Source organism: Carassius carassius, chromosome 34 (genome assembly GCF_963082965.1).
Source record: "Carassius carassius chromosome 34, fCarCar2.1, whole genome shotgun sequence".
NCBI lineage: Eukaryota > Metazoa > Chordata > Actinopteri > Cypriniformes > Cyprinidae > Carassius > Carassius carassius.
Genome location: NC_081788.1, coordinates 2,093,039 through 2,119,613, shown reverse-complemented (window position 1 = coordinate 2,119,613; position 26,575 = coordinate 2,093,039). Strand labels below are relative to the sequence as shown.

General features: G+C 39.8%; 1 protein-coding gene across 1 annotated transcript in view; it reads left to right on the top strand.

Annotated features, from left to right (window-relative positions):
* The window catches only part of LOC132115313 (guanine nucleotide-binding protein G(I)/G(S)/G(T) subunit beta-1-like), a 33,615-nt gene extending 7,247 nt beyond the window's left edge, over positions 1-26,368 (top strand). The window contains exons 2-11 of the mRNA XM_059523710.1: positions 21,234-21,346; positions 21,939-21,977; positions 22,103-22,209; positions 23,972-24,035; positions 24,403-24,565; positions 24,661-24,727; positions 24,936-25,137; positions 25,226-25,442; positions 25,779-25,894; positions 26,272-26,368. Coding sequence (XP_059379693.1) covers positions 21,290-21,346; positions 21,939-21,977; positions 22,103-22,209; positions 23,972-24,035; positions 24,403-24,565; positions 24,661-24,727; positions 24,936-25,137; positions 25,226-25,442; positions 25,779-25,885 — 1,023 coding nt within the window. The 5' untranslated portion in view covers positions 21,234-21,289 and the 3' untranslated portion in view covers positions 25,886-25,894; positions 26,272-26,368. The remainder of the gene's footprint in view (positions 1-21,233; positions 21,347-21,938; positions 21,978-22,102; positions 22,210-23,971; positions 24,036-24,402; positions 24,566-24,660; positions 24,728-24,935; positions 25,138-25,225; positions 25,443-25,778; positions 25,895-26,271) is intronic.
* Positions 26,369-26,575: the final 207 nt, after the last annotated feature.

The window sequence follows — 26,575 nt, the reverse complement described above, 5'->3', positions numbered from 1 at the left end:
GACATTGCTGGTGTTAAACAGAACGGTAGGAGAAATGTGCCCAAATCTGATACAAAGCTGAGCAACTGTCATGATTTGCCATTGTCTCATGTGATTGTTCACTATAGAGAGTATCGGTGAGCTCGCTTTGGTTCTCCATTCGTTGTTTCCATTGGGGAAGTCTTCAATCAAGTCTTGATGACTGAACCAATCTAAACCAGCTTCAGATAATTCACAACATTACAAACTTTAATTTAAAGCAAAAGGCATTCTTACAAGACAGTCAACTGCAGGTCAATGAGTGCGTGCTTGTCCTGCTAAACTCTGTTTGATGTGTATACACTGTACACCAGTGGTCTCCAACATGGTGCCCGCGGGGAGTCTCTGAGTCGCCCGCCGAGCACGTTCTATAAATAGCCTGAATTGTAATCTTTCATTTTTTTTTTATGATAATGGCATAAAATGAGAAAATAACTATTGGTGACATTTCATATACCATTAAAACATAATAAAATAATTCAATAATTTAAAATATTTAGAATCTGCACGTCTCTCTATCTCTCTCTTTCTGCGTCTTGTGTGCGCACCTCTCTCTCTCTCTCTCTCTCTCTCTCGCTCTTCGTCTCGCGCGCGCACCTCTCTCTCTCTCTCTCTCTCTCTCGCTCTTCGTCTCGCGCGCGCACCTCTCTCTCTCTCTCTCTCGCTCTGCGTCTCGTGCGCGCACCTCTCTTGTTCTCTCTGCGTATCGCGCGGCAGAGGAGCAGCGTTTTAATTTAGTTAAACACAGATATTATGTTGCTTTTCTAATTTTACATGCAAGTATGTAAAGTATATCATTCAGTCACTATTTCATATTTATGCCGTTGTTCTTTCTCCCTTCCCCCCGTGATTTTGTCTATATCGCGAATATAAGACGACCCCCCATTTTTTAGGACAAAAAAAAAACTTGTCTTATATTCGGGTATATACGGTAATTATATATTCAATAGTCATAATATTTAACAATATTACTGTTTGTTGTTGTATTTTTCAAAACTTGAAACTTTGTGTGTGTGTATGTGTGTGTGTGCCTATATCAAACAAGTAGCCCTCAAGACTATTTTATCCCTTCAGGGAGCCCTCACTCACAAAAAGGTTGGAGACCCCTGCTGTACACCGTGTTAATGAATCCATACAATAGACATGAAGTTCAGTCATTAAGTATGAAATCATTTTTGATGTAGATTGCCAAATATTCAGATAGCTATACAAATAAACTGAATTAGTTTGATGGTGTGGAAAGACTTAATGTCAGATCCTTAACCCTGGATTGAATTTTCATGGTACGATGATAACTTTAACAGGTAGTGCTTAGATCTTAACTAGGAATTTAGCAATAAAACCTTATTTAACAATGCGTTTGAAATCCCACTGAGCTCACGGGAGGTCTGTCTTCAGAGTTTATACAGTGTCTGTATGGAGGAGTTCCTTTTAATGAAGCTTCATAAAGATGTTTGATGTGCAGTATAGAGCCCGACCGATATATCGGCCGGCCGATATTATCGGCCGATATAAGCTAATTGCATTTAAATCGGCATCGGCATTTATAACGGCCGATGAAACATGAGAAACAGAGTCTCATGCTTCACTCATGTTATGAGTGTTGCATAGTGTGCCCACCAGAGGGAGCTCTGCAGCTCCAGAGTTAACAACAGCGCCAGAAGTCCACTACAGAAGAAAGCGATCAACTGTTTTGACGGTGAGTCTGTCGTTCGTCATGTGAAATGATTGTAGATTTAGTTCATACCCTGTATATAAAAACTGTGTGGTAGTTCTAGCTAACGGTCCTATCATTATTACTTCTAAATATTCTGTAACATCACTTACAGCCGCTAATGCATTGCTATATTAGATTAGCCACAAAGCTAATACCATGTTTATCAGTGGAAGAGCGCGAACGTTAATAGGAGGTCAAACTATAACGTTAGCGTTTAATTTATTCTTATTCTATTGCGGTGTGTTTCCCACATAATGACCGCGTAATTGGGCCTTTCACACAGGACGCGGTATGCACGGCGCTTGCCGCTGGGCTCAGCGTTGCCCTTCAGATACAACGCGATTTGCGCTGCGCTATGGCATAGGCGGAGTTTTAAAAACGTTTAGCGGGAGCTCTTTCATATTCTGTTGTTCCTCCTTTCGGCCAGCAGCAAACATGTATCTGTCCCGTTGTAAGAAGCGAGCGATAGCGCTAGTCCTGCTGATGAGAATTAAGAGAGAAGCAAGGAAGAAGAGGCTACCCTCAGGTCCAGAGAACAATTTGGTGAATTCAGGCTGGTTACGTTACTCTAACGCTAATAGCTTCCTTTTTAGCAGGCCCCTTAAATGCTTGCTTTTAACTTGTTTGAAGGTGGTTCTTCTCAAAATTGACAGCGGTGTGTTCATGACACTAACGTTAACCATTCAACTTCGAATTGATTCCGTAATCTTCCGGTAATAGTAGGCAAGACGATGTTTTGATTCAGACTGCACAAAGAGAAGAGCAGAAGATATACGGGTCTGTTGTGAATGTGTCTGTGAGAGCAAATATAGTGTAGTTACAGTAGCTGCGTCAGAAATGATTAAACCAGAGGGGACATGTAAATAAATGTGAGCTGAACTAGCGCTTTTTTTTTTTTTTACATATTGTTTCAAAGCAGCTTTACAGACATAACAGGAAAATGTTGAAATAATATTGTTAAATATAAGTAGGTAATACCTATTGCTTGACAAATAAAAAATATATATATATTTCTCATTTTTGCCTATGTAGGAGATCCCAGTTTATTATTATTATAATTCTAATGATGACATGAGTAATGATACATGGTGATATTATTAATACACATGCTTATTCTTTCTCCGTCTCTCTTTCTGCCTACAGATGGCTGAAAAAGGTGAATGCTGTAGCAGCAAAGTGTGGGACTACTTCTGCAAATACTTTAACTTTAGTATTATAATTTATTTACAGTACACACACAGACTGTTAAAACCAGCTTCAACTGGAAGAAAGTAAAAGTGTTAAATGTTTAAAACCAGACTGTTTTTTGATCATTAAAAAATATATACTTTTGATGTGCAATTGTTTAGTCATTGAGACTGTAATCTAAGGCTTTTTTTTTAACATAGTCCATTCTGGAAAATGGTTTATACAGCCCACATACATAGAACAGGCAGATATTTTGCTATTGAATGTTGTGTAAGTGCAGTTTATAGGAAATGGGTGTAATATCCAGATTATTTTTAAAATCAAAATATCGGCTTATAAATCGGCTCTTTTCGAGTTAATATCGGCATCGGCATCGGCCCCCAAAAATCCATATCGGTCGGGCTCTAGTGCAGTAGGGTTGGGTGTCATTTACGATTTTTACGACACTGGTGCCAAGTCGATACTTTTAAAATGGTACCATGCCTTGACGGAGCCTGAACCGGTACTTCGAGGAAAAAAGTGCTACAAAATAATGGTGGATGACTGTAAATAACTTTTTATTATTATTATTTATATATACAAAATAAAAACATGGATTGTCATGTCTACTTCAAATTTATGTATTAAGTATTATTATTTTTTATTTTTTTTTTTACCCAAAATAGGATGGATTGGCCATTATTGAGCTCTATAAATTGATGTAATATGTTTGATTCTTACTGGTAGCCAGAGGGCGCTCTCGTGCAGAAACTCCAGCGGTGCATCAGAGAAGTAATAGAGAAATCCCTAATATAAACAAAGACATCCAGCTGTAAGAAATGTTTGAACGATTAAGACAAACACTGGACTGTCACAATAGGGTTTATCTGTGTTCTTCGAGACATCCTGGTATTTTCATAAATAATTAAGTATATTTATAATCCATTGCTAATCTACATAACCTTTATTACAGTATAGAATACCTTTTCTGCCTCATTCTGTGACATGAAGCCACATCAGATCATAAAAGGATGTTATTTGACTGATGTTGTGGAGTAAAACATGACATACTGTTCTCGTTTGTTGGACAGCAGGTTTAGAAACGCTTCTCACTGCAAGTCTTTACAATGGAGTTTAGCTTTAGGAATTAAATTTATGCACGTCTAATGTAGCTTGCAAACGCTAGACTCCCTGCTGCCCTCAGAGCGAGTAAATTTCTGCATTCACACGCTCATCAGATGCTCTCATTACCTGAGTTGTGCTTTTAAATCGAAATGTGAAAACAACATGGACACTAACGTTACTACAAAGATTTGTGATGTCAGAGCTTTCCGACTTGCGTTCATGTGAAGTTTTGAATTATTTCTCTGATTATTCTAACAGCACATAAGGCCTATAGCAGCCTTTTACTTACATTCTACTGAACAATAGTAATATCTTTCTGTCGCAATGCCTTCAAGTTAAACCAGACTTTTTTTTGACGGTTTGCTATGAATACCTTAACATTTCTGTGTGTTTATGATATGAGGCTAGTTTTACTCAAATCAAACGGTCAAATGCTCATGAAGTGACTCTCAGAGCAGTTCTGGAGATGTTGTTCATGTATTTATGTCCTTATTTAGTGAGATGGCAGACACTAAAATCACCGCAAGCACCACACGCTTAGGGCTGAAACGATTCCTCGAGTAACTCGATTACAAAAAATGATCGAGGCAAATTCCTCTGCCTCGAAGCCTCTTTTAACTTATTTTAAATCTCACGTCAGGTTCTTTTGCAATGATTTTTTTAATGTGACAACGCGTTTACGTGACCCACAAAGCGGAAGGAGAAACAATCGCTGCTTCCGAGATCGCATACTGCAAGGAGTCAGCAGTGTTTTGATTTGAGGACACGGGCAAACATAAAGAGAACGTCGTGGCATGTGTCCATTGCAAGATAGAGCTGGCATACCACAACTAGGGCCCTATGATTTCTGCGATGCAGAAAACGCGGAGGGAATCGCGGAATCCAGTCATAAAAACGGAATTTACAGTTTAACGCGGAATGGCACGGAATTTGCCAAATTTTTAATGAATTAATCAAAAGTAGGTCATTGCACTTACATCAAATTAGGATATGGACTAATATCTGTAAATATTAAACCGGAACAGTCTGTTTAAATATGAATCCTGCATGTTCTGCGTGTCTCTGTTAATGAAAGGAGCAGAAGCGCGTCTTCATTCATTAAACACTCGGAAGCATGATTTCACCGGTGATTTCAGCGTCTGCTGTCTCACTAAATAAGACATGAACACATGAACAACATCTCCAGAACTGCTCTGACAGTCACTTCATGAGCATTTGACCGTTTGATTTGAGTAAAACCAGCATCACATCACATACACAGAGCTGTAAAGGTACGTCAACCCGTCAAAATAAAAGTCCGGTTTAAAGACAAGTATTTGCCAGATATGTATTACTATTGTTCAGCAGAATGTACATAGTCTACTACTAAAAAAAAAAAAATATCAAACATTTTTTCACACAACATTTCTTCCATGTTTTATTTTTAATAGTAAATCCCCTGTTTACCAAAAAGTTATGTTTGCTTAATTTTCAATAATTAAAAGATAAATTAAATTAATGTTTTATGTGTTTAATGTTTAATGTGCATCTCAGAAAATGCTTTATTTAAAACCCCAACTGAATGGCACTTAAATGCACTTAATTCATCTGTCAACTTTGTCATTGTTCACAGTACAAGTACAGACAGAGAAACACTGGGTAATAATTAAATGTTTATTTTTCATGTATGCATTGCATTCTATGCTTTTAAAAAATAAAAAATAAAATTTTCTTAAAAAGCAAACTTATTTGTTCATTTTAAGAGACCCAGGAGTCTTATTTTCTCTTGCATAATTATTGCGCTTTAAGCAAAAACACATTTTATCTGATTAATCGATGGGATTTTTGGTAGAATACTGATTACTAAAATATTCGATAGCTACAGCCCTACACGTGCTTCAGTACGAGTTGTAAACAAAACCATACGTCTGTGCCATTCATTAACACAGAGACACGCAGGATTCATATTCAAGTCATTTTGCGGCTTCATATTTACACACACTGGTAGGAGTGGGCGCATGGAGGGATGTAAAAGTTCTCATCACGATTATAGTGACCAAAAATATCACGGTTATCAGTGTTATCACGGTATTGTTAAAATGTGCTGGAGATGTTAAAGTACCGAAACACAAATCACTCCAAATTTTAGAATTAAAAATGACCAATGATGTACTGATTTTAAATGACAACTTGACTGACAACAGTTTAATAGCATTCAAGATTGAGATGTTTAATGTAAATGTTCAAATAAAGCTTTAATAAAAAGGTAAACCTCACATTTCAGCCTTTAAATAAAGATATGTCAAAATAATAATTGCTTAATAAATGATTATGTATTTTATGTGCTCCATAAATAATTCTAGATAACTGATCTGAAATGGTTAAATGTGTAGAATCCACACACGCTTGTTTTTCATCCACCAGTCAGAGTTTATAGCAGGGCTGGCAAATTCGGTCCGTGTTGGGCCAGACAGAAGCTGCACACAGGCTGAACGTGAATCCACTCTCTGGCAGCAGGTGGCGCTTGTGGAGAAGCAGATGTTTCCCATAACCTCTGTGGCAGAACAGCATTGCGATTAAGAACATTTCCTTTAGCTCAGAGGTTATAAACAATTATATAAATACTGTTCAGTTTCTTCCACAGACCGATTGTTTTGTGTCTACACATCAATGTATCGTCACGAGCCACAGGGTTTAATTTGGTTTTGTTTTATTGTATGTTTTAGCCGTGATTACAAACCCACTTACATTATAAGACTGATAGACTGCAACGGTTTGAGCTAAAAATCTCTCTTTGTGTTCTATTGAAGAAACATAGTCCCCTACATCTTGGATGCCCTGGGGGTCAGCAGATAAACATCAAATATTCATTTTTGGGTGAACTATCCCTTTAAATAACCATCAGTGCTGCCAAAGCATCTCTCAACGCTTTAGTGGCAGAACCAAATGTACAGGACTAAAGTACTGGGACCATTGGGACAGTTTACTTTTGTTATTTAGCAGATGCTTTTATCCAAAGTGACTTACAAATGAGGACAATAGAAGCAATCAAAAACAACAAAAGAGCAATGATATAGAAGTGCTATTAGTATATTATTAAAGTGTTATATTTCAATTTCACAAACTTGCAGGATTTGGTCCAAGCAATAATAAAAAGGACACATTTAATTTATAATCCGTCTTAAATCTTAAATTGAGAATCGAATCTTGACTTGAGTGAATCGTTACATCCCTAGCTATGTCAAATCTTGAAGTGACTCCCATGAGCACAGAATCGAGACGGATGTTGATCTAGAGTGATGAAAAGTCACATGAATTCAGATATGACTGTTCACACAGCGGTCGCATTGCAAAACGTCTGACCCGTGTCGTAGTTGGTAGCACATATGGAAGTGGCACAAATTGGAAATGAAAATATCAGACTCCATGTGGTTTGTGCTGTTCACAATGTCATGAGAAAAACTGATCTGAGTCCCACGTGAGCAAAACAAATCTAACTTTGGCCACATTTGCCTGCCGTGTGAACGTAGCCTCTGTGACTACTCTTTAGTGCCATTTCAGCATAGCATTTTATGTGTTGTCTAATGTTATTGTGGTTACTGTGATGGCTTAAAATAGACCAGACTTGTGTTAGTGGTCTTTAATGGCCAGTTAATGGACATGCTGGCAGAACGATTCTTCCCATATCATTCTGCTCAACCACAAGTGAATTCACCAGAATCTCTTTCAGTACGTCATGTGACCTACATACTTATACAAGTGCACTTCCCTTCAAGTCCAGCTCAAACATGCATCACAAACGTCCAAGCACTTAATAAAGCTTACCCTCTACATGCTTCTCTGCTCCAAACAAAACCAGAAAGGGACAAGTGTGTAGTAACACAGATTTGATATAGCCTACTCATCACTCAAATCAGTGAAACACTAGACGTACACCAAAGTTTGTGTCAGTTTTTTAGTGTGCACTCAGTATTGGCTATAAATAAGTATTTTGGTGGATTTCATTGTTTTATGTAGCAGGTTGTCAGTGTGGCTCTGCTCTGGGATCTTGTCTGTGTGTTGGTGCTTATAAATAGCTGTGATATTGACAGCGCAGGAAAACTCTCTCTACTGGACATGTGTCGTCCGGTTGATTGGCCACCGATCACAATCGTCTGATAGTCGCTTTGGGATGATTGATCGGCAGTCTCGATCGCATCTGTGTTATAAGTGAGCTGCATGCTGCACAGTTGATACAGGAATCGTCTCTTGCACTGTCAAGGCACTGTCACATCAACACTAATGTTTATAAATTGCATTTTTTTATTTTCATTTTTGCCAGTGTTTAAACCATTCAACATGCTTTTCTGGAGACCCTGTGCTCGTGCACACTTGCAGCGTACAAATATAATAATTAGGGCTGTCAATTTTGTGAAAAAAATCATTTTCGATTTTTAAGACATAAGTGTTCCTTGAATCGATTCTAAAATCGATTTTCCATGTCTAAAAAAAAAGACGTTTCCTTTTTCAACGTCAAATAACGGACGAACGTAAAGAGAGCGCTGGAAACACACAAGTCAGCAATATTTCTTATTTATTGGCATGAAGTTTCGTGCAAAATAACAAACAGCAACAGGAGTGCAACATTCTCGAAAAAATATATATGCAGAGGTGACGGCAGCCATAACATAAACGAAAAACATCACTGCAGGCTTCAACCCGGCTGCATTTATGATTTAGGCAATTCAAAACTCTCCAAGATTATTTTAAATAATGATTCAATCCATTTAAAATCAACTGTTCAAAAACTGAAACTTTAAATGGACTTGAGAACAGGCCACGTGTGTTTTTTATTGAACGTAACCGCACTAGGCAGGGATAATGAAATGCGCAAAAAGGCTAGACCCATTACAAACTATAGGACGGGTAACATTAAACAAGTCGATCAATATTTTGGGGGTCCAGAGCAGAGCGTTTTGTTATTCACTATATGTCCAGCTGTAGAGAAGACCGCACTGATGTCCCAGGGACAACTACTTCATTGCCAGCTGCTCAAGGGGGGGGTATTACTGCCAATCTTCCACCACAAAAGCCGGTCGCTGTCAGCTGGCAACGGTGGCTCCTTATCACAACTCATCATGCCGTTGTCCTCCATTTTCTTTGAAAACACTAGATGCAGCGATTGAATTTTTTTAATTCTTTTAAAATTATTAGTGTACATATTTGGTTAAAATCGATTCCCTATTTTTGTTTTCGAAACTTTTTTTTTGGTTGGTCTGATCGATTGTGCAATCGATTTTCGAATGAAAAGTGACAGCCCTAATAATAATACCAGGTTCAAATTACTCTGTTTGCGGTGCCTATTTTTTCCATCCTCATGTTAAAGGATTCAAGCGTTCACACTGCAAACATGTTTAGGAGCGGAGAGAGAGTTTCCGCACAGAGTCTATGCGCTGCACGCGCTGAATTAAAGTAACAGCGCATTGTTTGCGGTAAATATGAACATGCATCGACACAAAAATGTAGTAATTACACCATAAATCAATTCACATTGCTATCAAGTGCAAGGTTGTGGGTTCGATTCCCCGGGAACACATGATAGGAAAAAATTTGGATAAAAGCGTCTGTTAAATGCATAAATTTAGTTTAATTTAATTTAATAAATGCATATATTGTAAGATAAACAAGGCAATAATTTAAATGTTTTTTTTTCTCTTTTTATGAAACGAAGGATTGCTTGTAATAAGATTTAAATACAAAAAAAAGGACAGTACTGATAACTTTTCTATAAATAGCTTTAATTGGATTTAGGGGGGTTATTTATTGTTTATGTTTGTATTTTTTTGCGCATCCACATAGAAAATGAATGGGAAAAACAAAACAAAAACTAATTTTGACTGGAAATTTGTAGTGAAGAAGTGACACACTGTGACATTACGGTTTCTTGATCTTTCAGGTCATTGTGTATTTGGTATCTTGTGTGTAGCGTTAGCTTGTAGATGGATTGTAGAGCAGCAGCGTTCTGAGGATGGAGGCCAAGTGATGACGCTTGTGTTTGTTTGAAAGGGCAGAATGGAGTCAAAGAATCAGGCTTTTAAGACATGCCTTCGAGCATCTTCATCGCTTCCGTCCTCCGGGTAGAGTGCTGTTAAATATTGCATGCTTTGTGCTCAGCAAATGGCTGCAGGCGTATGCTGTCAATAAACACAAACACACACCCACACACACACAAAGCACTCAGGCCTATTCATTGTGTGCATATATTTGCCGGACGCTTCATACACTTCATCACTTCAGGCTACAGACAGACCTGTGTGTGTTTGGCTGGTGTTGTGTACTTCAGTGCCGGCACTCGGAGAGCAGAAATCATCTTATCTGAACCTTTGTTCAAGCACAGCTTAGTTTAGCCTTTTTAGTGAGGTACACAGGTGTTTTTTATGGTGGTGTGGTTAGGGCTGCTAACCAATAAATAATGACCCAAACTATGGATGCACCAAACTGAAAATACTTGTTCAAAACTAAACACTTAGCCGAGGGCCGAAGACCGAACATGTATTTTGGCAATTATCTTAACCATTGGGTAAATTATATAGCCAAAATGTGCTTTTTACTGTTTTATCTTGCTTTAAAAAACAACAACAAAAAACTACAATTTAAAAATATTTATTTAACGTTGAACATGTTTAACATTCTAGCATACATTATACCAACAAAGCACAATTTGACCTAAAATGGTTAATAAAATAAAATATTTTTTTGGCCATTTTTGAGAACCCCTTCTTGAATTATGCATGTGATTGTCTAAACACAAAAAAGAAAACTGGACACTTTAAGCAGCGAATCAGCATATTACAGTAGATGTTGATCAGCTTTGATCGCAAAAATAAATTACATCTTAACAGATATTCAAAGAGAAAACAGTTATTTTAAATTGTAATAATATTTTTCAGTTTAACTGTTTTTACTGTATTTTTGAACAATAAATGCAGCCTTAGTGAGCAGATGACTTATTTTTCAAACATTAGAAAATATTCACAAATAGCATGTCTTTTTATCAATCCGTCATTCCTGATATGCAATGCAATGCAAATGGGCTATCGTTCTTTATCATTTACCGGTCAAATATATAACTGAGACAAGAGGATTTCTTTTAAGAAAGTAGGATTATCTTAATGGTGGAAAGACCTTATATATATATATATATATATATTGACAATCACAGATTCTGCCTAATCACCATATATCGCCTTTGCGATGTAATTTCGGTTAATCGTGCAGCCATAGTTACTATGTAGAAAAGACACTTAAAATATTGAAATATTTAAGGAGTGTAGACTGATGTGGGAAAAATTAAATTATTCTTTAAATAAAGTTAGTTAATTATATTGCACAAATTCCTTTAGGATAGTTGAACTGTTTTCAGCGTTGTGTTCCCCAGTTTTACTCAAATTAATAAAACCGAGAGGTGAGCATATAACAGTAATCTGCCGTGTGTTTGGGCATCTGAATGTGTGTGTATCTTTGTTCTAGTTCTGCAGCTCACCCCACCCTCCATTTCCTGTTTGTAACACGTTCTCAGCTGACTCTGAGTGTCATGTGACGCCACTGCTGTGCCATATCTGAGCAATCGATGCACCGGCCTACAAATATCCATCTGCCATCTTCAGTGAATGCTTTTCTGTCATTAATTGGATAAAAAAAGAGTGTAATTTCAAAGCTATGAAAACATAGTGAGTGTATCTGTTTAGGCTGTGATATACATTGTGGAAAAAATGGGTTAAAATATAAACATTATATTCTAAAACAACAACAACAAAACAACAAGCCTACATTTTAACTGGTAGGAGGAACATAATTCATAAACCAGTTCACAAACAGATTAAAGTGTGGCCAGAAGGATCATCAGAGGTTCTTCAAGAATGCTTCAACACAACTGACTGGGACATGTTTAAGAAGGCGGCCACATACAATAACACCACAGACCTCCAGGAGTACTCAGAGACTGTCACTGCCTACATCAACAAGTGTATTGATGATGTAACAGTCACAAAGACCATCACTGTCTGGGCCAATCAGAAGCCATGGATGACAGGGGAGGTCTACAGACTCCTGAAGACACGGATCGCTGAGGCTAAGAGACAGCACTCCAGGAGGATAGCTCATCAATTCAGCAACAGCAGAGACACTAGGAACCTGTGGCAGGGGATACAGACCATTACGGACTACAAGCCCCCACCACGGACCTGTGACAACAACATCTCTCTGCTGAACGAGCTGAACACCTTCTTCGAGCGCTTAAAGAAACAAAACAGCACCACTGCACAGAAGACAACATCCCTGGGCGTGTACTGAGAGACTGTGCAGCAGAACTCACTGATGTCTTCACAGACATTTTCAACACCCCACCCCCCCCCCCCCCCCCCCTCCCTGGACCCCTTCTAGTTTGCATATCAGTCCAACCGGTCGACCGATGATGCCATCGCCACTACCCTCCACTCAGCACTCACACATCTGGAAAAAAAGGACTCATATGTCAGAATGCTGTTCATAGACTTCAGTTCAGCATTCAACACAATCATCCCTCAACAGCTCATTTACAAACTGATTCAGCTGGGGCTCAACACTTCGCTGTGCAACTGGCTGTTGGACTTTCTGACTGGAAGACCTCAGGCAGTACGGGTCGGCAGCAACACATCCAGCACCATCACACTGAACACTGGGGCCCCCCAAGGATGTGTGCTGAGACCCATGACTGCACACCGTCACACAACTCCAACCTCTTTATTAAGATTGCGGATGACACGACTGTGGTGTGATTCATAAGCAACAAAGATGAGACAAACTACAGGAGCGAGATGAGCCGCCTGTCACTGGCCAAGAAATCACAACAGCGTCTTTACTTCCTCCACAAACTGAGAAGAGCCAGAGCCCCGCCCCCCATCATGTGCACCTTGTTGTTTTTCACTGGTTAGCACACTATCTGCCATGTGCCTTATGCTACTTTATATTTTTTTTACATGTCCTTATTTGTATATTTGTGTAGTTGTATTTCATATATATATTTACTCTGTATTCATCTGTATGCACCAAAGGTCTGAGAGTAACACAAATTCAGTTCTCTGTATCTATGTACTGTACATGTGGAAGAAGTGACAATAAAGCAGACTTTGACTAATTGTATTATGTCTAGCTTATTACAACCATTTCAATCTTTCAATCTTTAAAAAAGGTTTCTTGTGCTATTTGTATGCAGTAGTGTTGTCAAAAGACCCGGTACTTCGGTACAAAGTCGGTACTAAAAAAATTTAAATGTGACGGTACCAGGTTTCTTTAAGTACCGGTAGTACCGAGGTCCTGTTCAAACCCGGTTCAGCGCTATGATTTCCGCGAAGCAGAAAACGAGGACAGAATCTCAAAATCCAGTCATGAAAATGAAACTTACATTTTAATATGGACTTTCATAGAATTTGTCAAAGTTAGCATAAATTAATCAAATCAAATCTCCATATGGACCAGTATCTGTAAATGTTAAGCCGCAAATGTTGCCTGAAATATGAATCCGTGTTCTGCGCGTCTCTGTGTGAATTAATGAATGGCAGAGACGTGCGGGTTTGTTTACTACATAGACTGAAGCGCATGACGCTTGCATTAATTTCAGCATCTGAGCTTCAGAGTTCTCTCTCCATCAAGCGATCTTTTCAGTTTCTCACACATGCAAAAGAGAGAGAGAGCGAGAGTCTTACCACGCTGAATCGACACGCTATATGTAAACTATTCTTTATTGTCTTTTCCTGTAATGGAGTTCATTTAGAATTATTCATATTCATTTTTGATCAAGCAGAAGACATTCCGGTTTCTCCGGTATTGGGCGGAGCTAATGCACAAGTGGCAATTTCATTGGCTGGCGCTAATTTTGTACCGTCCCTGTTTTGATTTCAGCAAATCAGTTTGACCGAACGCAGACAACGTGATTAATATTCATGAACCCAGCAGCTCATCAATTCATAGTGCATTGTATATACATTAGTATGATAGTGGAATTAGTAGCAGTATTATCTTTTAATAATAATTAATATGAATAATAATTAATATGATCTATTACTATTTTTTTTTACAGAAACCATCAATGACCAAAAATATCTTAAGCATCACCACCAGTTTTAAGTTCAGTTAAAATGACAAATATGCATTCATTAGGCCTAAAAGTTAATTTTTACATAAAGGCATTGTGCTAGAAATATTACTATTATTTAGTAAAATGTATGTGATACTGCTACTACTGTTGAAAAAATTTATAAAACTTTATTTTTTAAAGAAATAAATCACAATATTTCTTACATGTTTTAATTTTAATAGAAAATCCCCTTTATTTACCAGAAATAAAATGTTTAAATTTCATAAATTAAAAGACAAATTAAATTTGGGTGAAACTTGTTTACTGTTTTTCATAATTATATAACTTGTAGAAAAACACAATTGTAAATAAGTATAAAGAATGGCATTGGTTTTATTTTTAGTGCTAAAAAGTTTTTTTTTTAATTAGCATATTTTTGTGTTTTGCTTTGGTACCGAAATTGGTACCGAGAACCGTGGATTTTCACTGGTATCGGTACCGAATACTGAAATGTTGGTACCGTGACAACACTAGTATGCAGTGGTTTAGGAACATTTGATGTGAAAACTGTCCCAGATCTACATGGAGCGTACATCGTTTGAAGTGAATTGAATGCAAGTGGTCTACTTCTCAATTTTCAAGGCAGTATGACTTCTATAAAAAAATATATCTTTTGAATTGCTGAAAAGACTTGGGAAAGTTGCACACCCGTTCTGCTGTGCGAGCGAAACGCTTGGAGAGTAGGCAGCTCTGTTTATAATTGGAGCACATATCTATTTTTGTTGCATTGCGTCACGGTGCTTGCTCTGAGTAGACGCATGTTACAGTCGACGTGCTTTCTCCTGCCGTGCACACTAGAGTATCTGTGATCTGATGTGTTCACTAGCAGCTCTGACAGCAGCTCAGTCCTCAGCCATTCAGACTCCGGAGGAACACCTGAGGGAAAATCTGGGTTCGTTTTAGGGGTCAGCATTTTTCAAAAATGTTGTATTCAAATATTTGAGCTCATAAAAAAAAAATATATATATATATATATATAGAGAGAGAGAGAGATTTGAATTTGAATATGAAGACGTTATTTTTTTAATAATCAGGTTTTTGTCACAATTTCCGAGCAAGCCTGTGATTAGGAATTGTACATAACAATGTTCTACAGCAACATTACATTATCTCAAGCTTTTTTTTTTGTTACTTCAATCCACTCGAGACAGCCGATGTTTGTCATGTTTACATTGTCTTATCGTGTTAATGATTAAAAAAACAATAATATAACTGGATTCTCTGTATTTACAGCCAGCAAAGCAACACTGTAAAATTCAAAGTGTTTTTATTATTCCAATAATAATTACAAATCGAATATTCGACTATTTGTACTAGGGATGGGCGTTTTCCACAAATATCACATTCGAATATTTGAGCTCACAAAAAACGAATATTCAAATATTCGTTTATTTAAATTAAGTTTAATGAGTCAGACGTTATTTTTCAGCAACATTTGTTTTCGTCATTTTGAACAAGCTTACAATAAGCTTGAACATTACACATCGTGTTTTGTAGCTGAAAACCTTTAACAATGCGTGCAAACAAACAAAAGTACAGATTTAAAACACAAAAAAAATAAAAGTGAACAAAGAAAAAACGTAAACAGCCTGCAGCAATTAGGCTATTGTACAGAATGTAGCTTACACTTTTAAACTGTCAGCAAATCTTTTTTGCTTTTTTTCTATTGTTTTACATGTTCTTGTTAAGAAACACGGGCATGTAAACATGATTGGGGGAAAGTCGGCTCCTTAGTCTGTTAACAATAAGGCCGGCCGCGGAGAAAACGCGCTCAGCTGACGACACAGACGTTGGCGGGACTCACAAATAACGGTGTGCTAAGCGAATAAGTTTTGTGAAGCGCTTCGTGTTTTCGTTTCACCACTGAATGGGATCCTCATCTGGTGGAATACATGGCTCCAGCAAGAACTGTTCCCACTCGTCTCGGCTGGACTCTCTGTAATCATCGCTGAAGAACTGGTTCAGTCTTTTCCAACGAGTGGGCATTGCATCTTCTTCATCGTGGCGACTGCATCCGCACCACTCGCATCAAGGAAAATGTTCTGATAATGTTCAAAAAAGTTTTTTTTTCTGACTTCTGTCATGTTTTCATCGAGAAACATGAGATGTTTGTGCCGAGGGTCTAGGGCAGACGCGAGAAGAGGAGTTTTCACTGCATTCTCCAAGTTAGCAGTGTTTATTCGTTGCTTGAGAGATGCCGCAACAATGTTCTTGGATCACTTTCTGTGATTCTCCACTGCATATTTGAAGTAGAAGACCGCAGTTCTTTTATGGGGCGTTCACATATCGCGTCTTTTGCATGCTCAAGTTCGTTATTTCCAATGTAGGCGCGTGGTATGCGCGCTTATAATGGAAGCGACGCGGTCGCGATGCGCACGCGGTGCGACGTGGTCCCGTTTTTTCCAGGCGCATCCGCACAGCATCGAGTTAAAAACATCTCAACTTTCAGAATGCCGCAAGCGCACCGCTGGTCATGTGACAAGAACTAAACATTCAGCTTCATCCTTTCCTGTAACAACGTTGAAAGCTCAGCCAAGATGAAGGAACAGCTGCTCATAGCTGTATATGGATTGCCATTTTGAAATAAATTTAGTAGCAGAGCTACTGAAAGCGATTTTTTTTTGTGCTGCAAATCCATTTATCCTTTGCTGAAATTTCCGCGTCTTCATGGAGAGAACGCGTCGCCTCAGGAGCGCTTCTGCCCGAGCGCTTTGGAAAGAAGGAGAAAGCGGCGCGCATAGCCTTTTCCACGCCTTATTAGGCGCGATATGTGAATGGCCCCTAATCATTCATTAATTATTTTTTGCTTGCATACACCTTCAAATATGCCGTGGAGAATCACAGAAAGTGACCAAATTAGGTTTTATTGTGAACTTTTTTTTTTTTTTTGCGAAATTCGAATATCATTTTTATTTATCGAATAATTAGAGCAAAACGAATATTCGAATGTTCGACTATCCGTGCACATCCCTAATTTGTACACACCCCTACTTCACAGACATTAACTTTCCCATTATGTGCAATACTTGCCCTCTTAAATTAATTTATTATGATGAGGGCAATTTTCTTATTTATTCTTCTTTAATGTGAAATTCTTAATTTTAAATGTATAAATGTGTTACACATTTAAACGATACTAAAATGTAGAGTAATAAGACACATTGGGCTGTTACCCATCAAATTAAACCAGTTTCCATCTTTGCACTTCACAGGTGGCATAGAAACTGCGTCTGAAGTGCCATTCAGATCATACTCAGCTCAGAAATGACATCAAGGCATTTATATTGCAATTGCAGTTGCATAAAAAGTTATTAGAGGTATTAAATATATGATTATATAGAGTTACTGGTATTTTGTTTCTGATGTGTGAATGAAGACAGAACACCTTTGCTATTTATTTTTTGGATCACTGAAGCATCTGAAACGGTGTTTGTGATTTGTGAAGCCTCTAAGTCAGCTCAAGTTTAAAGTGACCTGAAGCAGAGAGGAAATCAACATTTCCATTTAGAAAGCATGAAGATTCGGGTGTGATCACACTGCTTTTAACTTCCTTGTGGAAAACCCCTTCCCTAGATCAGGCCTGATGGGAACTCAAACACACAACATCAACAGATGCGGTGATCATGTTCAGTTCTGATGCGATGTACGACTGCTAGCTGTGTCAGAGATCATGACGAACAGATTTGATCTGCTGCAGCGAGTCGTTTGTAGTGTAGAGCGGTCCGGTTCAGGCAGGAAGGAGTTAACAGCCTGCAGCTCGTGCTTGTGTCTGTGGGGCAGCTGGTCTGGAGGGAGGGGGTCCTAAATTATTAAACCCCAGCAGAAACAGGGCAGCATGTAATAGACGCAGAGACCCTGCTCACCTTCTGTACAGCACCGATTTAGCTGCTCCCTGCACACGCTAAAGTCACTTCCGGGATCACTCTGCTTTAGCAAGTTCTGAGGAGACTTTTTTTTCTGTGTATTGAAATTCTGTGTATTGTGAGCAATATAAATATTTCCATAAAATCGGCACAAACTTCCTGTATCAACAGGAAATACGTCAACACAGGAGAGAAGAGTGTGCTTGTCGAGTCATTACATGTGGTCTTCGGGCTAATCTGCTGTTTTTGAGGCCCTACTAAATATTTCAATACATTAGCTGCCTCTACAGGAACTTCTTCCGATCGCATCTCCTTCCTGTCCACTACTGAAATCCATCCTTCTGTGTCCAGAGAGAAACACTGTACAGTCCCCAGTGTTTCAGACTTTATTCTGTGATCTCACACAAAATACTGCACCTGAGGTCCCATTTCGGTGCATTTACACAGACTGGTGCAGTTACATTAATAATAACAGTGAGATGAATGTTTTCAATAGAATTTTGAATAATATAATGTGACTTAGATTGTATGTTAAATGTGAAACCGTGGCATTAACACAGTGATGTCTTAATGAGCGAGGCATGGAGTCATTCATTCAACATGTTTGCTCACATGTAATGCAGCCGTTGAGTGTCGTTGATTGAATCATTTACTCCAATGTTTTGTTCAGAAACATGGATGAGTTCAGAAATGCTTATGTCTCTAAAAAATGTTTGATTTATGTCTCGGTTGTTTAACTTTTTAAATTAATCCAAATATTAACACTTCTTCAGAGTTGTGATTATTGCTGATTATGTCATATTGATTGGTTATGTAGAATGATCTGTTTTAGTGCAGACAGATTGGGTTTGCCATGTAGTTTATTCTGATGGTTTTGGAGAGAGCCGTGTTGTTGAGGTGAAGGTAAAGCCGTCTATTGATGACCCTGTATTAGCAATATTAACATGACACTTTATCAGCTGGATTATGTGCGGCTTAAGCGTGGAGCCAGCCAATCAGCCGCTGTGCTTCTGGTGAGGTGTTTGTCCAGTGTAGATCCCTTCAGAAGGACTTCGGCTGTTGGAGACACAGGAGAATCCAGGTAAGACTTTACTTTCCTCTAGAAAGAAGAGCGCACACCTGAGGTCTGGACAGGAACGGTGACCTCAATCATGTACATTTTTGGCAGCACTTGTAATGGCTTTTCGTCTCAGATGGACATCACGTGTTGATTTGAGCTGGTTGTGCTGAATAAGATGAGATATTACTACAGTAGTCTTTCTGTTGGAGTGTGTCACTCAGAGATCACACGAGTTACTAAAGTCGGTCAGATTTCATGTTCTTGTTCCTTGCGATGCGAGTGAAAGAGTCGGCAGTGGATTTGGGTCAGCAGGAGAGTTGATCAGCAGATTTGGTGTTAACCGGATTTGTAGGGATGCGCTGAATCAACTGTGTCCCTGGATTACAGGAGTGTCATTGAGAACGGGACGCGGTCCACGTCTGTGTCCACTCACACTTTCCTCAGCTCTCGCTGATCACCCAAGCAACTCTTGACCCGTACAGTTTCAGTGAAGTTCAGGAAGGGTACGGTATGTTTTTGTCATGGCTTTTAATTGTTTAAATGGGTAGGGCGAGGAATTGTAGCTCATTAGGTTTAATATTTATTTTGAAGAAAAAAAAAAGTGATCTAATTGAGAGTTTTTCTACTAATTCAGTTTCTTTTTAAACGCAGCCGTGTGACTACATATAAGAAGTAAACCGCAATATTTACCAGCCTGTAGTTTTAACTAAAATATTTGAATAACTGAAATATATATCTGATCATATCGAAGTGATAAACATTTGTTGTTGGAGCAAAGTTTGTTTAAATGAGACACTAGTACATCATTTTTGTCTTGATGCTCATACGGAGAAGTCAGAGTACAGATCTTAAACTTTCTTTAGTGACTGTAATGTGTCAATACAAATCACATTCAATTTATGACATACACATTGAGTCTGTATGTGAATACAGTTTATTCCAGGGTTTTTACAGAAAGCAGCTTTCTGAAACACGGTTTTACTAGCCCTTAACAGAAAGTGGTTTATCATGTGGGTTTCTGTCAGAGCACTGTTCACACTAGGGATGTGTGCAACCACGAATTTCATGAACATTTAAATGAAAGATTCGAATCGAATAAACCCCCAGGAGACTTCTTGAATTTAAACAGTCAAATCCCAGATTTAATGTTGCTAAAAACAGGTCTTGTAACATGTAATGTGTTTGTCTTGTGTTCATCACTGTACATTACACGACATCGGGCCAAACTTACTAAAGGTACTTGATCGTAAGGAGAGAGCGCGAGTGAATCTCACTTAGCACGAGCGTTATTTGGATTAAAGCTAAACCGTAAATATAAAACAAAGAAACAAACATTATAGGGGCATTCACTATAAACATTTATTTTAAACCTCACGGATACACAACTTTAAAGCAAAAGTGAAACTAGTAGCCTGTGTGTGTGTCCTCCTGCACTAATACAGATGTGTTTAGCTTGCTTGACGATAATTGAATTGTATGTCGCAGCACGTAAAGTATAAACCGAATTCCTCAAATAAAAGTGAGCCAGGATAGTTCAGCACATGTCAAACTGTTGTTCTTTACCTGGTCACCACTTGTGTGTAGTAGTAGTTTACCTGTGCTCATGACAGGCGGCAGCCGTTCGTTATTTAAGGGATTTGGGTTTAATTGTTCCCAGTGCAATATGAAGCGTGCGCTGTGCAGTGATGCTGATCTTTAGCACAGGCTCGCTGCACAACACTGTTGCTAAGCAACGACTTCACAGGATGACAAGAACACCGGCGGCGAGAGAGACGTGCTCGCATCCCTTCATTAGTGTTGGAAATGTCTTTTCTCGCTGTGTCCAGTGATAACGGCGCTCTAACTATAGCACTGTCTGATGTCAGACACACACACACACACACACACACACAGCATTGCTGGGATATCTGTGTGTTGTGTTAGTGACCAGTGGGAAGCACTGTACTGGTGTCCACCGGACTCTGTAGCTGGTGTTTCGGTGCTAAAAGCACAGGGTTTGTCCAGCAGTCCAACAGAAGCAGTGAAATGTGTTTTAATGACAATTCAGCAAATGATCTCCAGGAGGATGTCTGTTTAAATTCTACACAATGTGCATTTGTGGTTTTGTTTAGTAATATGCATCCAATAGAGTGATACTTGTGTGTGTTTCAGATCAGTGCGAGCGCCAGTGAGCGGACCGAGTGAAGCCCATCACCTAGCAGAAGAAAATGAGTGAGCTCGACCAGTTACGCCAGGAGGCTGAACAGCTGAAAAACCAGATCAGAGTCAGTCATTTCACACACGACATCGTACACACTTCCTTCACATTCAGTGATACCATATGCTGCCACAATAAAGCCATTCATTGGGAATTGAAGCCATGGCCTTGGCGTTGTTATTGCCACACTCTGCTATTTGAGGAAGATTTGCCACAGTTTGAGGAGGTTCATTGGACAGTGAGGTTAACAAAAGTTTGAGGCTTTCTGCTTTGTATCCAGACCACGCACGATTACATGATTAGTTGGATGTGATTAGGTTTTCTCTGCTGTCAGAACAGACCTGCAACCCATGAGTTGAGAGCCACTTTCTGAAGACAATATTGTCAACAAAAGAATGGCCATATCTGATGTTATCATTGTTTTTTTTACAATTGTTTTTACTCAAACATTGATGTGCCGTGTCATAACTGTGACAAAGGACGAGACTTTTTGCCAGGCACTGAACTATTTCAGTCATGTGATGCTGCATAGCCTCAACCACAGGGAAAGCTCATTGGCACAACAACTACAGAGCATACAGTGCCTGGTTATGACACTTCTTTTGCATTTCTGTCCTCCTGTCTGTATTTGTGGCTTTATCTGTGTTTTTCTTCTCAAGGATGCACGGAAAGCCTGTGCGGATGCCACCCTCTCTCAGGTAGGACTCGCTACACATCAAACCTCCGTCACAAATGAAGAGTTCTCAGATCATGTTGTTGTATTCAGATGGAGATTTGATTGGTGTGTTTTTAACTAGATTTTAATCTCGTGTGTTTCTGGCAGATCACAGCCAATATTGAACCTGTGGGGCGGATTCAGATGCGCACCAGACGGACACTGAGGGGACACTTGGCCAAGATCTACGCCATGCACTGGGGCACTGACTCCAGGTGATAAACCAGTACAGCAGTGTTATTAGTGCTGAGGTGATCTCCAGCAGGCCGATGAACTGCTCAGAGATGGTTTTCAGCCACGTGCAATCACAGTATGTGACCGGCTCAGCAAACATCACTTCACAGCTTCGTCTCGGAGTCTGCAATCACACAAAAACATGCCTGGATCACATTTACCACAAGATCTAAAGAAAACCTTTTACATTTTTCCATAAAGTCGACACACCTAGGCTCCAAAAACAGACCATTACATTCAATTTTAGTACTTTTGGTGTGATAACTTTTTTCTGTTTTCAATAGGAAATATGCTACCATGAACTTGAAGAACTGTATTTACTTTGGATATCATACTACAGTAGTGAGAGTTGGGATTTTATTTAGTGTTTTTCCAGGACATGCCCTGGCTGGGATTTCTAGATTGCCTTAAATTGTCTGGCTTTTGGCCACGATTGGTCAATGTACTGTGCCTGCTACTATTTCTAAACTACTTTTCTGTCCAAGACAAAACCTGGACATTTAGGGGTCATTTAGAAATCCCAGCCAGGACAAATCCCTGCTTAACTGTCTTCAAAGTGTGCAAAAGCTGTTAATGGTTTTAGCTGTCAAGTCCTCATCTGTTTCCTCACAGAAGTCACTGTAGCCTCTCCTCCTCGACATCCGGTAATAAGACAAACGATAGCGTGCTCTTATGGATTCACACTGGATGTGATGCCTCCGATGTCTCACAGGTGTCTGAAGCACTAGTTTACAGGCAGACGTCTATGTGAGCGGTGCAGCACGGTCTTGAACAGTCGTAGTTGAGCACCACTAACATGTTATTTTTACTCCAATGAATCGCAACAATTTAAAGGGTTAGTTCACCCAAAAAGTCAAATTAGGCTGCTTTTACTCACCCCAAGGCACCCTAGGTGTATAAGACGGTCTTCTTTCAGACGAATCCAGTCCAGCTGTTTACTGTCCCTCAGCAGGTGTTACAAGCATCAGTCCAAAAGAAGTTAAATAAAAAGTGTCCTTCCATAAAAACAAGATTGTAACGTTTGGAATATGGTTATTTTTCTTACAAAAACGCATCGATTCGCTACAGGAGGCCTTTGTTCACCCACCGGAGCCGTGTGAGACACTTGTTTTCTTTTTTTTAATCGATGGGTGCTTTTTATTTAACTTCTTTTGGACTGATGCTTGTAACACCTGCTGAGTGACAGTAAACAGCTGGACTGGATTCGTCTGAAAGAAGACCGTCATATACACCTAGGGTGCCTTGGGGTGAGTAAAAGCGGCCTAATTTGACTTTTTGGGTGAACTAACCCTTTAAATCAATCTTAATAAAATACAGACTGCCACACATTAGTGGCATTCTGTCAAAATGCTACGGTGGTTTAATGAAACCCAAGTGTGTTTGCGTTTCTGTATTTCAGTGCCTGTGATCTTCATTCTGTCTCCATAGATGAGCTGCTGCTGCTATTTCTGTCTCCCTTAACTTTGTGTGAAGCTGTAACTAGCAAGAGCGTTTATAATTACACAATGATCAGTTCATTCACTGTACACGTTTCTCCTTGAGTGAGACGCTTTCAGTCTTCATTTAAGGATATCATGTTTTATTTGCTCACTTAATCTCAGATATACAGTATGTCTTTATGCGTGCAGCATGTTTTCAGACTTCTCTCAGGCACTTTTCTTAACACATTGATGTTCAGAATGAGTTGAAATTGCTCTCATTGTTCTCAGTCTCTATATTTCCACCCTCTCTCTGTGTCTTCAGGCTTCTTGTTAGTGCTTCCCAGGATGGAAAACTAATAATCTGGGACAGCTATACTACAAACAAGGTAAACATGGAAGCCAAATACATGTGTGAACTGATGATTATATTAAAACTCTTTATTCAGATAGTGAATCGGTTAGGTACTGACAGCTCCTTTATGATCACTAAAGCTGTCCAGTATTGTAATCAGTGATGTGTCATAACAATGCATGGATGTTTTGCATTTAGTATATAGTTATGGGCAGTTGTTGCATTGCATTGATGACACCTGTAAAACACATGAAATCTGATCTCATTATTAGAGCCAGCAAACCTGTTTTTATATTCTTATAAATCTTTTGATCTGTCAGCGGTGTAAGCTTCAGGTTAATACAGATTCAGCGTTAGTAGCACATGTGTCATTGATGAAACTGAAGCGTGTTGATGTGTAGGTGCACGCTATCCCGCTGCGCTCCTCGTGGGTGATGACCTGCGCCTATGCCCCGTCTGGGAACTATGTGGCCTGTGGAGGCCTGGATAACATCTGCTCCATCTACAACCTGAAGACCCGCGAGGGGAACGTGCGCGTCAGCCGTGAGCTGGCTGGACACACAGGTGACCGCTTGCACAACACTTAAGCGTTTGTGTCTTTAAAGAAGTGGAGTGAATCTGGAGTGAGTTACGCTCTTCTTCCTGCTGTCTTCACACAGGTTATCTGTCCTGCTGCCGCTTCCTGGACGATAACCAGATCGTCACCAGCTCCGGAGACACCAGTTGGTGAGTTTAGTACTGCCTCAGAGCAGACCACTCGCTGATAACACACACACACACACACACACACAGACTACAACCGCTAGGTTGAAACTCTTTTTGTGTGAAAGTTTGTGCTGTGTTTTTAAATGAAGCAGTACTGTGGTTATAATACAGTGGCTCCTTTCCATCTGAATTCACACCGTTGACAATATTCTGTTTGTGTTTGTTCCAGTGCTCTGTGGGATATCGAGACCGGGCAGCAGACGACCACGTTCGCAGGTCACACCGGTGATGTCATGTCCCTGTCTCTGGCCCCGGACACTCGTCTGTTCGTGTCAGGCGCCTGTGACGCCTCTGCCAAGCTGTGGGACGTCAGAGAAGGCATGTGCAGGCAAACCTTCACTGGCCACGAGTCCGACATCAACGCCATCGGTGTAAGCGGCTCCCACATGCACTCGCAGACACACACACACACACACACATGTGCATGAATGAGTTGATAACTTCGCCGTCTCGTCTCAGTTCTTCCCCAATGGAAACGCGTTCGCCACGGGCTCGGACGACGCCACCTGCAGGCTGTTTGACCTGCGTGCCGATCAGGAGCTGATGGTTTACTCTCACGACAACATCATCTGTGGGATCACCTCCGTGGCCTTCTCCAAGAGCGGACGCCTGCTGCTCGCTGGCTATGACGATTTCAACTGCAACGTGTGGGACGCTCTCAAAGCCGACCGCGCAGGTCAGTGTGAAAGAGGACAGTGATGTGGATGCATGGGTACCTCATCTCAAACTTGATCAAGATGGAGCCAGTGCTTTGGTGTGATCAAATTAATCTCCGTCTAGATTTTGTTACTAGGCTGTGGCCAAAAAGTCCCATCCACCTTATATTTAACATCAGAGGCTGCTGGTGTCATGCACTTCCAGTTATTTTAGCGCTACATTTTGTTGTGCTGCTTGATATTGCAAACTGGTAATTAATGTCTTTCAATGTGGTGTTAAATGTTTAAGCACACAGATATTTGTCTATTTAATGAACTTCGTTCCTGTAGTTGTTTACCTGTTTGTGTGTCTGCAGGGGTTTTGGCGGGTCACGATAACCGCGTCAGCTGCTTGGGTGTGACTGACGACGGGATGGCTGTGGCTACAGGCTCCTGGGATAGTTTCCTTAAGATCTGGAATTAAAGCCGTAAGGTAAACTGCTTCTCATTTAACAGCAGTGCATTGATTTGTCACACCATTCCTGACATCGGCTGATATTCAGGGCGTCTGAGACGAGCTGCGTCCCAAAAGAAGCACTCTACACTAGGGCTGAAACGATTAGTCGACATTATTTTAGGAGCTAATGTAAGAGCCTGCAGTAATGCGGTTTGACCAGTGTGGCGCTGTAGTGTAATTCAGTCCTCCTGGATGCAGATCAAGAGAAGAAGACAGCGCTTCAGATCAGAGATGACCGGCTGATCTCTGCTGCCACCTGCTGTTAAAAACAGACGCTCTGCTGATCATGGAAAGGCACTCTGGGGTCACTGAAATGTTTTCACCTTTTCTTTTTCCCCTTTCTCTCTTTCCAGATCGCATCCGGACTCTTGAGGTTGACAGGAAGACCATTCCAAAATGAAAATGTTTGATTTTATTCCCCTCTCTCCTTCTCAAACACAACAGAACTGACCCCAACATCTACACACGACAAAAGAACAAACATGTCTTCTTTGGAAACAAAAAACAAACAAATAAGAGCACAACTGTTACACTCGGCTAGATTGTCCTTCTGGGACCATTTTCTGGTACTGTACCGAGAACACGAGACACTCATTCCACTGCTTCTGTCATTCTGCTAACTTCACCGTGAAAACGGGAGGTTTTTCTAAAAGAAAC